The sequence below is a fragment of the Corvus hawaiiensis genome, chromosome 8 (assembly GCF_020740725.1).
Source record: "Corvus hawaiiensis isolate bCorHaw1 chromosome 8, bCorHaw1.pri.cur, whole genome shotgun sequence".
Classification (NCBI taxonomy): Eukaryota; Metazoa; Chordata; class Aves; order Passeriformes; family Corvidae; genus Corvus; species Corvus hawaiiensis.
The window spans coordinates 4,879,255-4,892,420 of record NC_063220.1 but is presented as its reverse complement, the minus strand read 5'-3'; the positions used below and the strand labels follow the sequence as shown (position 1 = coordinate 4,892,420).

Below are 13,166 nucleotides of genomic sequence, written 5' to 3'. Positions count from 1 at the left end.
TTCGAAGTGCAATCTCTCTTTTGACTTTAATGGAGTTTTTCTTGACACATGCTGCAGACCAATCCCAAAGTCTTTGGGAAAAAAACCTGAAGACACTGTGTAATTTTCACCTATTCAGTAATTGAATAAATACAGTGAGTTTCAATGCATGAGCCCCCAAATAAAATGTCTAGAGCAAGAAGTGAGTGCCTATAAGTGAATCTCTGGTGTGTACTTCTACTATTGAGTACCCTTTCCAAAAAAAATACAGAAATGAACAATGCCTGGGGAGACACTTAACTCTAGAACTGCTCAGAGGATTTTTTTGAAATTAAATAATTAGAGCTGAACTAGTATAAAACCAGCAGTAATTATGGCAGGCAGATCCTGTTAAGTCTAAAGAATGTGTTTAGAACACAACACTGTAACAGAATAATGCCTAAGAAGAGCAGGGAACGATGCCAGTGATCAGGATAAAAAATCCATTTACTCTTTCTCTGAGTGCGTTTTTGAAACTTGTTTGTTTCAGTGACAGTCAGGTTTAATCCCTTGGTTCTGACAATGTGAGCAGGCAGCTCGGTCCAGGAATTTCAAGAAATAAAAGTGGTTTGATTACAGTTAAAACAACAAGGTTTTCCTCTGGGCTGTCCATCCCAAGTGACCTCGGCAAGGAAAATGTCTTTCTGCTCAAATGTCTTGGAATAATCCAGAAACAGAGTAACAGAGCTGAGTTTCAAGGACTGTCTTTCAGCATAAGTGGAACCAGTGTGGGGAAGACAGCAGAGAGACATTAGGAAATAAAAGCGTTCAGAGTTCTTTTCCCCAATTTATGCCTTAGAATCATTGTAAGGCTGAACGTCAGGAGGGGCAGCTGACACGGTGACTGAGATGACACCCCTCCAAAATTTCCAGGGGTTTTTGTTGTTTTATTTTAGTTTGGTTTTTCACAGCCCATTAAGAGCTTTTTCTTTTCTTCCAGTGATCTTTCTTTAATTGCTGTGTGATCCTGGACATCCGAGTCGAGATGGGCAATGAGAACAGCAGTGCAGAGAATGAGGTGAGTGTGGCAGGGCAATTGCTTTTCCTCCCCTCCTAGCCTAGAGCAAACCTTACAGAAATTGCTTCCACGGGCCACTTACCCCACATTTACCTTCTGCTCCCCGCTACACTCATATTTAAGTGTCATCAGTGGTAATTGAAAGCAACTTTGTCTGGTTTTTTCCTTTGACAGTGACAGTGCTCCAAAGCATCAGGGCACAGCGCTGGCGGCTGTTCCCTGGGGGACAGGATCCCTGGGGGATCCCCGTGGGATGAGCAGGGCTGGCTCATCCCAGCATCCCAGCACCCCAGCCTGGGAGCAGGGCAGTGCCTGTGGTGGCCCCAGAGCCCTGGCACCCAGCAGCTCCTCCTTGCTCAGAAATGACCTTGCACTGCGTGTGTCCCGATCCCGGACTTTACGCCCGTGTTCCCAGGGTGTGTTGCTAATGCACGGTGGTGTTTGGTGGTTTATTTTTAGATTTTTGAAATGAAGGCAATGACATGCTATGGCTACTGGTGTACAATTACATTAGAAGTTACTATGCTGATACAAGTTGGAATAAAAGTTGTCATTCACTCATTTCAACAATTAAAACACCTGTATATATTTTATCCTCTCCTCTTCCATATGTTATGGTAGATGCTAAAATGGGTTAGGATTCATTTTGCTTCCACTTCAGGTCTCAGCAAACCTGCTGCACCTTGTGCATTGCAAAGTGGACCCCCTCAAGGCCATCAGAATTACAACTATTACAGACTTTTTCATAAATAATTTTTAGAAGAAAAATCTTCCACAGTTCTTGATTATTCTTACCAAGTTTTATTGTTAGCCCAGGATTTGGTCCCAACTTTTATCAAGGTTTGGGAACAGTAGAATATGTTAATTTCTATAAGTAATGAGGATTTCTCTTCCATTGTGTACAGCTTCCACTCAGGAAGCTTTTGGAAGTCAAATATATTTGTTCAGGAGTCATCCTGAGGCTGAGAAGACTTTACTTTAAAACTACTGAATTTATTAAGAAATGTGGTAAAAAAAAAAGGAAATGAAGCTTCTGATCTCCTTTCCAGACTGTAAAAACCAAAACAAATGACACCTCTCCCCACTCCAACCCCTCCAAAAAAAAAGGCACCAAAAAACAACCAAACAACCGAAGCAAAACAAAATATGCTAAGAATCCAAATTATTTTAAAAAATACTATTAACAGAGAAATAACAAGAAGTAGCAATAAAATTTATATATTTTAATTTTCAGTCAGAAATTCCCCAATGCCAATAAAGCCATCCTTATACCACCAAGCCAAGGAGCACAGCAGGTAGTGGATGATGAAACTGGTTTGCATGGTTTGCAGTCGAAATGTTAGCACCAGGCTTGGCTGCTCTTTTTCTTCTGCATCTGCTTCTGGCTTTTGGGTTTTGTGACACTGACTGCTCATTTGCAAGGCAGCTACATTTAAGTTTTCAGCAAGTTGTAAAAAAATTCTGGTTTCTTTTAACTTTTTTTTCTCTGGTAGCAATCTATGCTTTAGAGAAACACCCTGTACTTGACCCCCTTTGCTGGCTGCCTTTCCTTCCAACCCTAACACCATTGAAATAGCTCTGTTGGTGTTGTTCTTTCGCTCAGAACCAGTTGATCAGAGTTGTTTTTGTTTATGTGTTTATCAGAGAACACCATTGCACAGCTCATGCTCTCAGTGAGTCATTTGGAAGCCTCGCACATGGTTTGCATTAAAGCTGGGACAGCCTGTGCTAAGTTTAGAACTCATTTAATGAGTAGAAAGATCTGTGGAATAAATGTGCTACTAGGAGGAATGCAGTAGACACTTAGAGAAAAAGTAAATACCCAATCTGTCTTGTAAAGACCAGCCTCTGAGGAGAATATCATCTAAATTTAGTGGAAATGGGCGAAGATGATGCTTGGGTAAAACAAGGCTGGGGCCAGCAGTATATTTAACAAACTGATTTCACATATACAAACCATGTTCTGTTTTGCTGTAAAACACGCAAAGTCCAAGCTGCTGAGAGATTTTAGGATTGTGCCCTGCCCTGTTACAGTGGCACACCTTGTTGGTCTTATGCTGAATTAAACATAAGCTGGTTTTGGGATGCACTTTCCTTGAAAAGTAAAATTCTCCATGAAGAGGTCTTTAAATTGAAAAAGAAGCATTCTGGAAGGACAGATATTTTGATTTAGAACAGTTTGATGCTTGAGATCCAGCCTTTAGCTGGCAAAATACAGGTGAAGCAAGGGAGGTGTTCCTTAATGGGAAGCTGTGGAAAGTACTGCACTTTATGGAACTGCAGAAGGTCTCAGCTGTTGTGCTGCCCATGAAACAGATCTTTCTTAATCCAGCCAAATGAACAGGGTATCATGGAGGAATGACATTGTCTTCTTTTCCTTGACTTTTCTGGATGGCTAAATCTCCAAAAATCATCTACATGGCCTTAATAAAAGGAAAACACTCATAGTTTCACAGAGGCTGATGTAACTGTGCACTTCCTTAGCCCTGCACCTCTAGATAGTCTGGGCTCCACCTAAGAAAGCCACACTTAGAAATGAGACCAATCTGAGCAGGACCAACAAATCTGCCACCTAAAAAGTCAGCAAGAGTGAGGCACATGCTCTGTGGGATGGAGAGTGATCCTAGACATTGTCTCTGCAGCCCAGCTTCGTCCACGCTGCTCCAGGGGGTTGTGCAGAGAGCTCAGGGACAGCTCCCAAAGTGACTGCACATTACAGGGTTATTATTAACTTCCCTGATTGTTTTTTATCTTGGGCTCCCATCTACTGGAATGCTGCCATTACCAGGGCATCTTTGCTCTCATTTTAAAGGGGTGGGTGGAGGATGTTAAAAACAGAAAGAGTTCATAATTGGAGGCATGAGCATAAAATTTTGTAAAGCTTGAATAGGCTGGGTTTTCTAATATGGAATACTTTTAACTCAGGTTTTTAATTCTTGCTGTTCAGAGTTCTGAAGGGGAACACTGTCATATGCCACAGCCTTTCTCACAAGTACAGAAAAATAAAAGTTACCAAGTACTTGTACAGCTCTTTGAAGGTGAAAACTGCTGCTGAATTGAAGTTCTAGCAATGCATCTTTTGCCCCAGAGTTGGAGAGGGAATTTCAAAGTCAAGTTACATAGAAGTTATTTCTACATATTTTGCTTTATCCTTTCTTCCTCTTTTCTGAATAAGCAAAAAAGCAAACAAATCTGGTTATTCCACACGTCTGTAATCGTTCATTTCTCTTTAAACATACATCTTAATGTGTGGTTATCCTTTTGTCCCTGTTTTCTGCTGTGAAATGTGTAAGACAGGCAACACTTGCCAGATGGGCCACAACTTCTCCAGGGTCTGGTGGTTGTCTGAAGTGTCATGTTGTGATCCTGCTCAGATTTCTCCATTTGTTTCCTACGAACAAATCTGACTGCTGAGCATCCTGCAGTTAATATTCTGCATTATTACTTTTCCCATCTTTCAACTTATTTCAGTCTCTCTGAACTGATGGCTCTTGTTGATTGCCATGGTTCTCCCTTCAGATCCCGATGTTACAGGGATCAGCAGAGGACGTGCTGGGCTCATCAGCAGCACTGTCCCGGCATTCTGCCTCCATTCCCTCAGATGAGAACTGGGCAAATCCCTCTGAGCTCTGGGGCTCACACTGGGTGTTTACATACTTTTTGAATAGTGCAAGAACATCTGTATACATTCCATTGTTAGTGTTCAGCTGGGAACAAAAATGCATTCCCAGTTTTCTGCACGGTAGTTTTGCCTACAGCATTTTAATGCGATTCACTGTTACCCTACACGGGCTCTTCTCAGTTGTGGCCACTGGCATTCACAACTTTTACTCCCGGAATTACAACTCCCTTTCACTTTCCTTCCATTTCATCCAGTGCACATCAGGATGTCTCTGTCAGTTGGCTACAGTCCATTCCTGATGCTCACAAAGTCCTAGCATATCTCCAATCACCACATTCATTAACTCTTACTTCCAGTGATAATTACTGCTGGTCCAATATTCTATGGTAAATAATGTCAAGTATTTCTTTGAGTTTACTCAAAAAGAACATTGTGTGTTTTCAGAGAATTATATGTCCTTTTATGCAAATGCAGCAAATTCTGGGTCACTCCTCACTGCAATGAATAATTATTATTCACATTATTATTTACATCTTTACTGTGAGTGAAGGAGAGGGGATGAAAGAAGAAGATGCAAAGTTGTGGCAGAGTTCTTAATTTGAAAGTATAGTGAAAAGGAAGTTGGAAGACTGGTCCTTCTCTTCTGTATTAATGGTTAAAGCTTCCTTCACAACTGTAAAGCCATCATCATTTCTCATGGGACATGTGACTTTATGGGTAGAGATGAAAAGGAAAAATATTTTATATTTATAAAGTTCCTCTGTAATTATTTACTACATTTCTCCATTTAAGAAATAGTGTGAAAATGTTGGACCTGCATTTTCCACAGCTATGAAATTACTGGGCAGGCAAACACTGTTGACTGGGAAGCATGCCAGAGTTTGGGACTCAATTTGGAGATTATTTTCCTAATAGTACTTCATTTGAGCCTAACAGCTTCTTCTCAAGTCATTTATTGTCAGGCTGCTGAGGACCACTCAGCAGAAAGCTGCTTTAGCTAAAACTAGAGTGACTGAAAATTGCGAGTTATGGGATGAAGATTTGCTTCCCAAGATCATCACCTTTATCCTCTCTCTCACCATGTCTCATACACACCTCCCATCCTTAAGAAAATAATACAGGCCTTCACCAACATCAGGAAAGGGACAAAGGAAAACTACTGCAGCCAGAGTAGTGAAAATGCAAAGATAAATGTGAATTTTCCTTTGCTTGCTGACCACAGATCACTTTAAACGTGTGGAAGGATGAAGTTAACAAGAGCCATGAAGGAGTTACACAGCCAAGCTTCATTTAGTCAGTGCATATTCCTCCAATATAGCAAGGCTTCCTAGGTTGTTGAGAAGACGCCCATGTTGGCATTCCAAGAACCTAAAGACAAACAATTTGGTGCCCTCAGTGGACTGGAAGAGTCATAAAAACAAGCACTGAAGCCTGAAGGTTTGAATTGTTCCTGTTGTGGCTGAGAGGAGGTTGTGTATTCTGGGAAAAAAGCTAAATCAAGGATGAGATGGTGACTATAAATATATAAGTATACACACACCCCCCTACACACACCAGTGGTTTTTTTTGTGCTCACAGCCAGAGCCATTTCAGTAGGTGTTTCTCAGGAGGAAAAGCAGCCTTTTATCTCTAAGAGAAGGTTGTAGGTACGAAAAATCAAAAGCTGTAGTCAGAATTTTTCAAATACCATTGTTACCATATCACAGTTTTCTTTGCTTTTTCTATTTGTGAGAAGCAAATTAAATTAAATGAGAAGCAAATGCCAATTTTTGCATTCCTGCCCCTTTGAGGGTTTTAATTAGACTAGGTATGAACTAAAAATTCTACTCCCGTGAGAGACAAATAAACCACGCCAGGAGCAATAGCAAATGACAGCATTACTGATTAAAGAAAAAATCTACTGTAATTGCAAAATTCTATACAGAGAGTCCCTTAAGGATAGAGTCTGCTCTTCCTATCTGATCATATCTGATCATAATTACATCCAACTGATTAAGTAGTCATGATGTTTGGCAAGAAAAACAAGAAGTGGTCAGGACAGGCATCCTCTCCAAACTGCTGTACCCCAGCCACTCTCAAAAAGGGGTAGTAATGCACCTGTAGTTTGCTAAAATCACATTTAGCTCCCCTGCAAGGTGATAAAACTGAGTTTTAGTGTAATTCTTCAGATCTAAAGTGTCATGTGGAGCTCAAGCTTGGCTCAATATACTTGTTACTTTCCTGTGATGGATCACTGGTTTTGCTGACCAGAGTTTGCTGATTTGATTGCAAAGTTCCAGTTGTTAAAGCAATATCCACTCACTGTCTACTTATTTATTTTGGTACCATTTCTCCAAACAAGGAAGAGACAAGGACTCTCCAAAAATATGAAGTTTTAGAACTCTAACTTACTACTTGGTTACTGTTCCTGCAGAACAACAACAAAAGCCAGAAGAGTGAAAAGGTGACTCCAAAAAAAACCTGTTCTGTCTTAAAATATTTCAAGAGCCATGTAAAAACCCTGATTTCCCAACCATGTGAACAACCTCTAGCAGGCAGACTTTTTTAAAAAAAAAACTATTAACCCCCCGCCCCAGCTTGTAATGGAAGACATGGAGAAAAAGGAAAGGCAATTTCTGGTTTATTGATTGAGATTTGCAAAGGCTTGCTCCAGCTTCCCCTCCACTAAACCAGAGGGAGTTAGTGGGAATGGAAATCTAATGTAACTCTTCGAAGATTACTCTGAGCACTCAGAGCTCTGGCATGTTCCAGCAACTGCTATAAAAGGATGGGCTTAATGGAGGAATGTGGCAGAGGGCAGATGGAAGAGGAAGCAACTTTTAGTGAGGGAAAGGAGGAAGGGGAGCCAAAGCAAGTTCACCTATTTGAGGAGTTGAGTGGGAATGCCGGGTGCTGGAGGCAGAGCTTGTTGTGCTCTTGACTTGGTGCTGTGCTGGGAGACTCGAGGCTTTGGGGTGGCTGGAACACAAGGCTGTGGCTGTGCCTCATGGCTTTGAACTGGGAGAGTCAGGGTTTTGGGAGCTGGGCTCTCCACAGGCTCCCAGGCAGCATTAGAGGAATTTCTTTCTGGTATGATAACTTCAGTGCAGCAGTGCACAGAATACTTTTGGCTACAGTGTTAATGAAGTTCTCTTTCTTTTTTCATTTTTTCCAGCATCCTGTTCAAAGTCATTGGGAAAATAAAGTGATCCTGTAGATTTACTTTGTGTTCTTGTTACTGCAGTGCTTCTGGAAGGGTTTAATGCAAATTACAGTGCATATTTCAGGAGAATCAATTGTATTTGTTTAAATATTCTGCTGCCTTAAAGGGGAAAAAAAGTATGGGCTGTTTAGTTTTCCTCCTGATGTTTGTACACTCTCTGAGACAAACCTGGTTGGTTTGTTGTTGGGTTTTTTAAATTATCTTAGACTTAAAATTGCTGAGAACCTCTGTGTTCTGGTTTTTATTATAATTATTTAGGTCTTTCAGTTAACTAACTCTTTGTAATGAGAATCCTTTTCAAACAGGAGTATGGTACACTGGAAACAAATACAGAACAAATTTAGCTGTAAGCTTCTGTAGTCAATCACTTCAGAGGCTGCATGTATTGAAACTCAAAAGTAATTTATTTAACTGCAGCTTTCTGATGATACTTGTGAACAAACCATAGTCTTCCTAATTGTTTTCACACATGTTAATTAAAAACATAAAAAAACACGCTTTGCAAAGCTAGTTCAGCACCTGATTTGCATAACTAGGCTAAATTTAAAAAATTTAATCGAAAAATTGAATTATGTTTTTCTGCTGTCTGGCTTAGAGTCACAAAGCATGTTCTTTTGTGATGATTACATGAATACATTAAATGTAGAAACCCAATATATAAAGATTTTCTGCATCTTGGCATATTAGTAGTTCATTTTACATGTAAACATCTACATTAAGATTTATTTTAGATTATTTGCTAAATTACTCTTCTGAGATTCTTTTGAACACGTGTGCTTTTGCCTTACGAGGTAACAGGGGAATTTTGCTTTTTGATCAAACACCTGACGGCCTAGAAAGAAAGAAAAAAAAAGCATCCACAGTTCAAACTCCTCTCTGCTCCAACAGAGCCTGTGCTGCTAAGATTGTTTTAATACGTGTTAAATTTGGTAATGAACTGGAAAAACAATAGTCAGATTTTTCTGTGGCCAATGTCAGTCACTTATGGGCTGAACTATAACTTCTTAAACATTAGTTCCCTGAAACCACAGAACTACTTAAAACCAAAAAAAGTCAAAATCAATCAAGCCAACAAAAAAACCCACCAGTGCCCTGACCCCAAACAACCTACAGAAAATGTTAAGTGTAGCCTTCAAATGTGTGCACATAAATGACGTGGTTTGTTGTGATCTTCCTCTCTTCTGAATCTGCCCCTCCCAGTGCTTTTGTTTGGATATTAAGTCCAAATTTTGGTGTAACAGCTGATAAAATCAGGGATGTGGGCCCTTCTCTGTGTCTTAATAGGGAAACACCCTAATTCTGATGAGGTGGGGTGTTCAGGTATAGTAGGCACATAAATGTCTACATCCTGCAGGTCACTTGTGAGTTCTGGAGATGAGCAGCAACAGCAAACTTCTACCAAAATTATTCTGGCCCCAGAGCGTTCTATGACTCAGGGAGTCAATGACAAATTATCCTGACTCCATGTTAAGGTTCAGAGGGTCCTCAAACAGCTGTACTGCTGCTTGGAGGTCTCCTCACATTTGTTAGTGCTCTGTAAGCCTCGGTAGCAATGAGCTGTTGTGTTTGTGATGTGACAGGCTGGTGGGGAGTGTTTCCTTCTGTGCCACAAATGAGCCCACAGGGAGGTTAGCCCCTGGTTATCACATGGTTCATGGGATTTGTGACTCTGGATGACAATCCAAAGGATCCTCGTTCTCTGCAAAGGAAGTTTGTGTGCAGGAGGCATCCCCATCGTGCTGTGGCTGCAAAAGTGGGATGGCTGCAGGTCAGCAGAACCGAGCATTGTAACCTAAAGGAGCCTTTTGGGTTAAGTGGCTGATCTTGTGAAGGAGAGACTAATGAGAAGCAATGTGTGGCTACCGAGACTGCTCTGTGTAAATAAGTTAATGACTTAATTGCTGTGTATTTTCTGCTCTGGAACATGACAGAGGCTTTAGGAGAAGGAGACAAAACATGAGGCTCTTCATCATCTCAGGGGAGATGTGAGGTGTTCATCCCGGCCTGGCACCCAAAGCAGCTGAAGAAAATTTGAGAAGGTAGCAGAAGAAAGGAGGAAAAACAAATAATTAGTTCTCACTGCACTTGCTGGCTGCTGGAGGCATCTGGACAATTTTATAAATTGGCCTAATTTCTTGGGAGAGGAGAGGAGAGGAGAGGAGAGGAGAGGAGAGGAGAGGAGAGGAGAGGAGAGGAGAGGAGAGGAGAGGAGAGGAGAGGAGAGGAGAGGAGAGGAGAGGAAAGGAAAGGAAAGGAAAGGAAAGGAAAGGAAAGGAAAGGAAAGGAAAGGAAAGGAAAGGATGTCATTTCTCTCTGCAAGGGGCCTGAAAATTATTTTTTAATTTGGCTGCTACTGTGAGGCATTTGTTTGTGGCCCAGCTCTGGGTCTGACCCACTGTACCTCTCAAGATAAGACATGATACATGGACTAGGTAAGAGCAGGGCATGTGTCTGCCTCACCTGGCTTGGTGGGAGTTTACCCACTCACTGATTGGGGGTTTTTCCTGATAATTAATTTAATAACAAATTTTTTCACAGCTCTTTCTCTCTGCATGCTGAAATAAAGTCTCCATGCAGATTTCTCTTGCAAACAAAAGCAGGGCTGCCCAAAACACTGCATCAAAAGCAAAACAGAGCCCTGTAAGCTAACTCAGCTCTATTTTTTTTTTTTTCCCCTGGATGGAAGAAACAAATTTCTTTGTATAATTCTTGATGGTTTAGTATTTTTTTTGCCATATACTCTGGGTTTGCAGCCAAAATATATGCTTAGATAAATATTCTAAATGCCAGATGTCAGCACATGCTGGGTAAGTGCTTCACAATCATGAAACCAAGAGCCCTTAGTCTCTCCCAGTGGAAAGTGGGGAGATAAAGGAGACTCCTGCAAACAAAGCTGTAGTGAAGGGATTCCTCCAGGGAAAGGCAAAGGATGTGAGAGTTAATCAAATTTGTCTTAAGTATAAAGGAAGTCTTTTTGTATTTTCAGTATGCCCTGACCTTTTCAATCGCTCATTACACGGGCTTTGCTCGTCCGCTGGGTGTCTCATTCCTGGCTCTGAGCTCGAGAAGCTTTTGTCTGTGTGGGAGCACACCGTGTTCACACAGAGCAGTGTAATTCTCTGAACAACAGCTCTCCGCTCTCTCTACGGCTGGAATAAAATAAACATTAAAATTGAGTGCAAAAAAACGCAAGAAATGAGTTGGAATTGTGCACTGTGCTTTTAATCTCTCTGGTGTCACCCTGCAGTAGTTCTGCCATCAGTAATACACTTATGTGTCCTTAGGTTGAGTGTGCCTTAGGCTTTTCATAGCTACAATTAAGAATTAAAACAACAGTGATTTTATGTTAAGGGTGATTTGATGAAGCAGCTTTCCTTCTTTTTAACTATTGCTTGATGTGCCACAGGATTTGAAAAAGGCCTTCATTTAGACTTTTTTGCTTTTCACTTGATTGTTTCTCTCCATTACTCCAGTTCTTTTGCTATGCTCCAAGAACAACCTCAGCTACTGTTCAGAGCAGCCCTTTCCAGCTCTTCTTCACCTTTTAAGGATGCTTCTTCAAAAAAAAAAAATCAGTAGGAAGGTGCCACTACCTGTTGTAACCCTGGTGCTTGCACAGGCCTCTCTTCCTCCCTGCAGCAAAACCAATAGTTTGCAATAAAAACAAAACAAAAAAATCCACTCATGTAAAGGCATATCTCCATGGATGAAGATCCCAGGTAATTATTTGCCTTTGAGAAGAGGTGATGCAGCATAGCCACAGTTCTGTAATAGTATTTCTAGCTGTCACTACAGAAACTCCAGCATTTCCTGTAGCTGTTATCAGAGAAGGACAGCCTGGTGAAGAATCAAGCCCTCTGTTTCAGTTCAGAGGCATTCTGAGCTCTGTTGAAGTGGGAGGGAAGGAATCTGGACTTGGATTCAAGTGCTGGGTCTTGAATGACATTGGCTTAACTCTAACTTAACTCCAAATATACTGCTAATATTATGAATGTCCAAGTTTATAGCCTGTTTCCATCCTCTCTCATTTTAAACTTGCTTAGCAAGGAAGCATTTGCCAGGCTTGGAAAAAGAGAAGATGATACCCTCCTTGGGTCAGTAAAGGCCCTGGCTGCTTTAGAACAATTGCTGCATTCTTCTCTCCCTCTTCTCTTCCTAGCACTTATTTTTGGCTCAACCACTTCCTTCTGCTTTTCTGCTGTTAGGAAAGTAAATGGCTTGGCTTTAGAACCTACAAGTTCCATCAAAGTAGTGAAAGCCACCGCAGAGGTTGTCTGGTAGTAGGCAGAACAAAACCCCTTAAGCTTATGTGTTCTCCAAAATAGAAGCACTATTTAAATTGTTCTCTTTTTTTTTTTGTTCTAGAACACTCCACAAGATCCAGAATTAGGCCAACCTCCTGGTAATGGCCACAATTTAAAAAGGAGCCCCCAGAAAAACAGCCCAGAAAAGTCTGGAGGTCAGAACATCTCAGATCCTCTTGCTGCTGCTGTGCCACTGGCTGACAGCTTATCCCCATCTAGTCCAGGACCTACAAGGTGAGACAAGAAGCTTCTTCCTGTGAATAGCCCTGATGCTGTTGTTGGTTCTATTCATGTGTAACTGATTTTTCAAGATCCGTCATCCTGATGGATGATGACGATGACAATGATGATGATGCAGTCCTCAAAATAACCTGACACCACCAGACTACTCACTCTTCACCAAACTGACTTTCTTGCCTTACTGCATAACTCTAAATCAGGCTCCAGCTGTTGTAATAACCCTTGACCCAAACCTTCTATGCTTTTTGCTTGTACTAATAAATTCTCATCTGAGACAGAGCAACATTGAAGAGTCTTTAACTTTTGGTCAGCCCTGAAGCGCTCAGGCAGCTGGATCATAGTGGGTTCCTTCCAATATCCTATCCTATCCTATCCTATTCTATTCTATTCTATTCCAATCTAGTCTATTTTAAAATTATTGACATTAGGCAACAGTCTGTGGCAGTTGAAGTCCATTTAGGTATTAAATAGGATAATCATTGACCACACTGGGGACATTTCAGGGAAGTTCAGACACATGACATAATCTAAAAAGGATTTACTAAAAAAGAGCAGCTTGTTTTCCAGAAGGGACAGTTTGGCTGTGCTGTGGAGCTCTTACATTTCAGTACTCACACAGGAGGACATTTGCTATTAATTCTATCTCTTCTGACTGTCACTAGCACATCTTAATTATCTGCTGAAAATAATAGAGTCTGAGCAAGACTAAGACTGCTAAGTCAGTTTACAATGATAAAGGTATTTAGGCATGAAGTTTAAAGA

At 41.0% G+C, this 13,166-nt stretch overlaps 1 protein-coding gene across 12 annotated transcripts in view; it reads left to right on the top strand.

Moving 5' to 3' along the window:
- Nucleotides 1-13,166, top strand: part of TACC2 (transforming acidic coiled-coil containing protein 2) — a 129,743-nt gene that overhangs the window by 13,198 nt on the left and 103,379 nt on the right. For all 12 annotated transcript variants that reach the window (XM_048311633.1, XM_048311638.1, XM_048311634.1 and 9 more), the window contains exons 2-3: nucleotides 959-1,036; nucleotides 12,226-12,398. In XM_048311633.1, coding sequence (XP_048167590.1) covers nucleotides 1,004-1,036; nucleotides 12,226-12,398 — 206 coding nt within the window. In that variant the 5' untranslated portion in view covers nucleotides 959-1,003. The remainder of the gene's footprint in view (nucleotides 1-958; nucleotides 1,037-12,225; nucleotides 12,399-13,166) is intronic.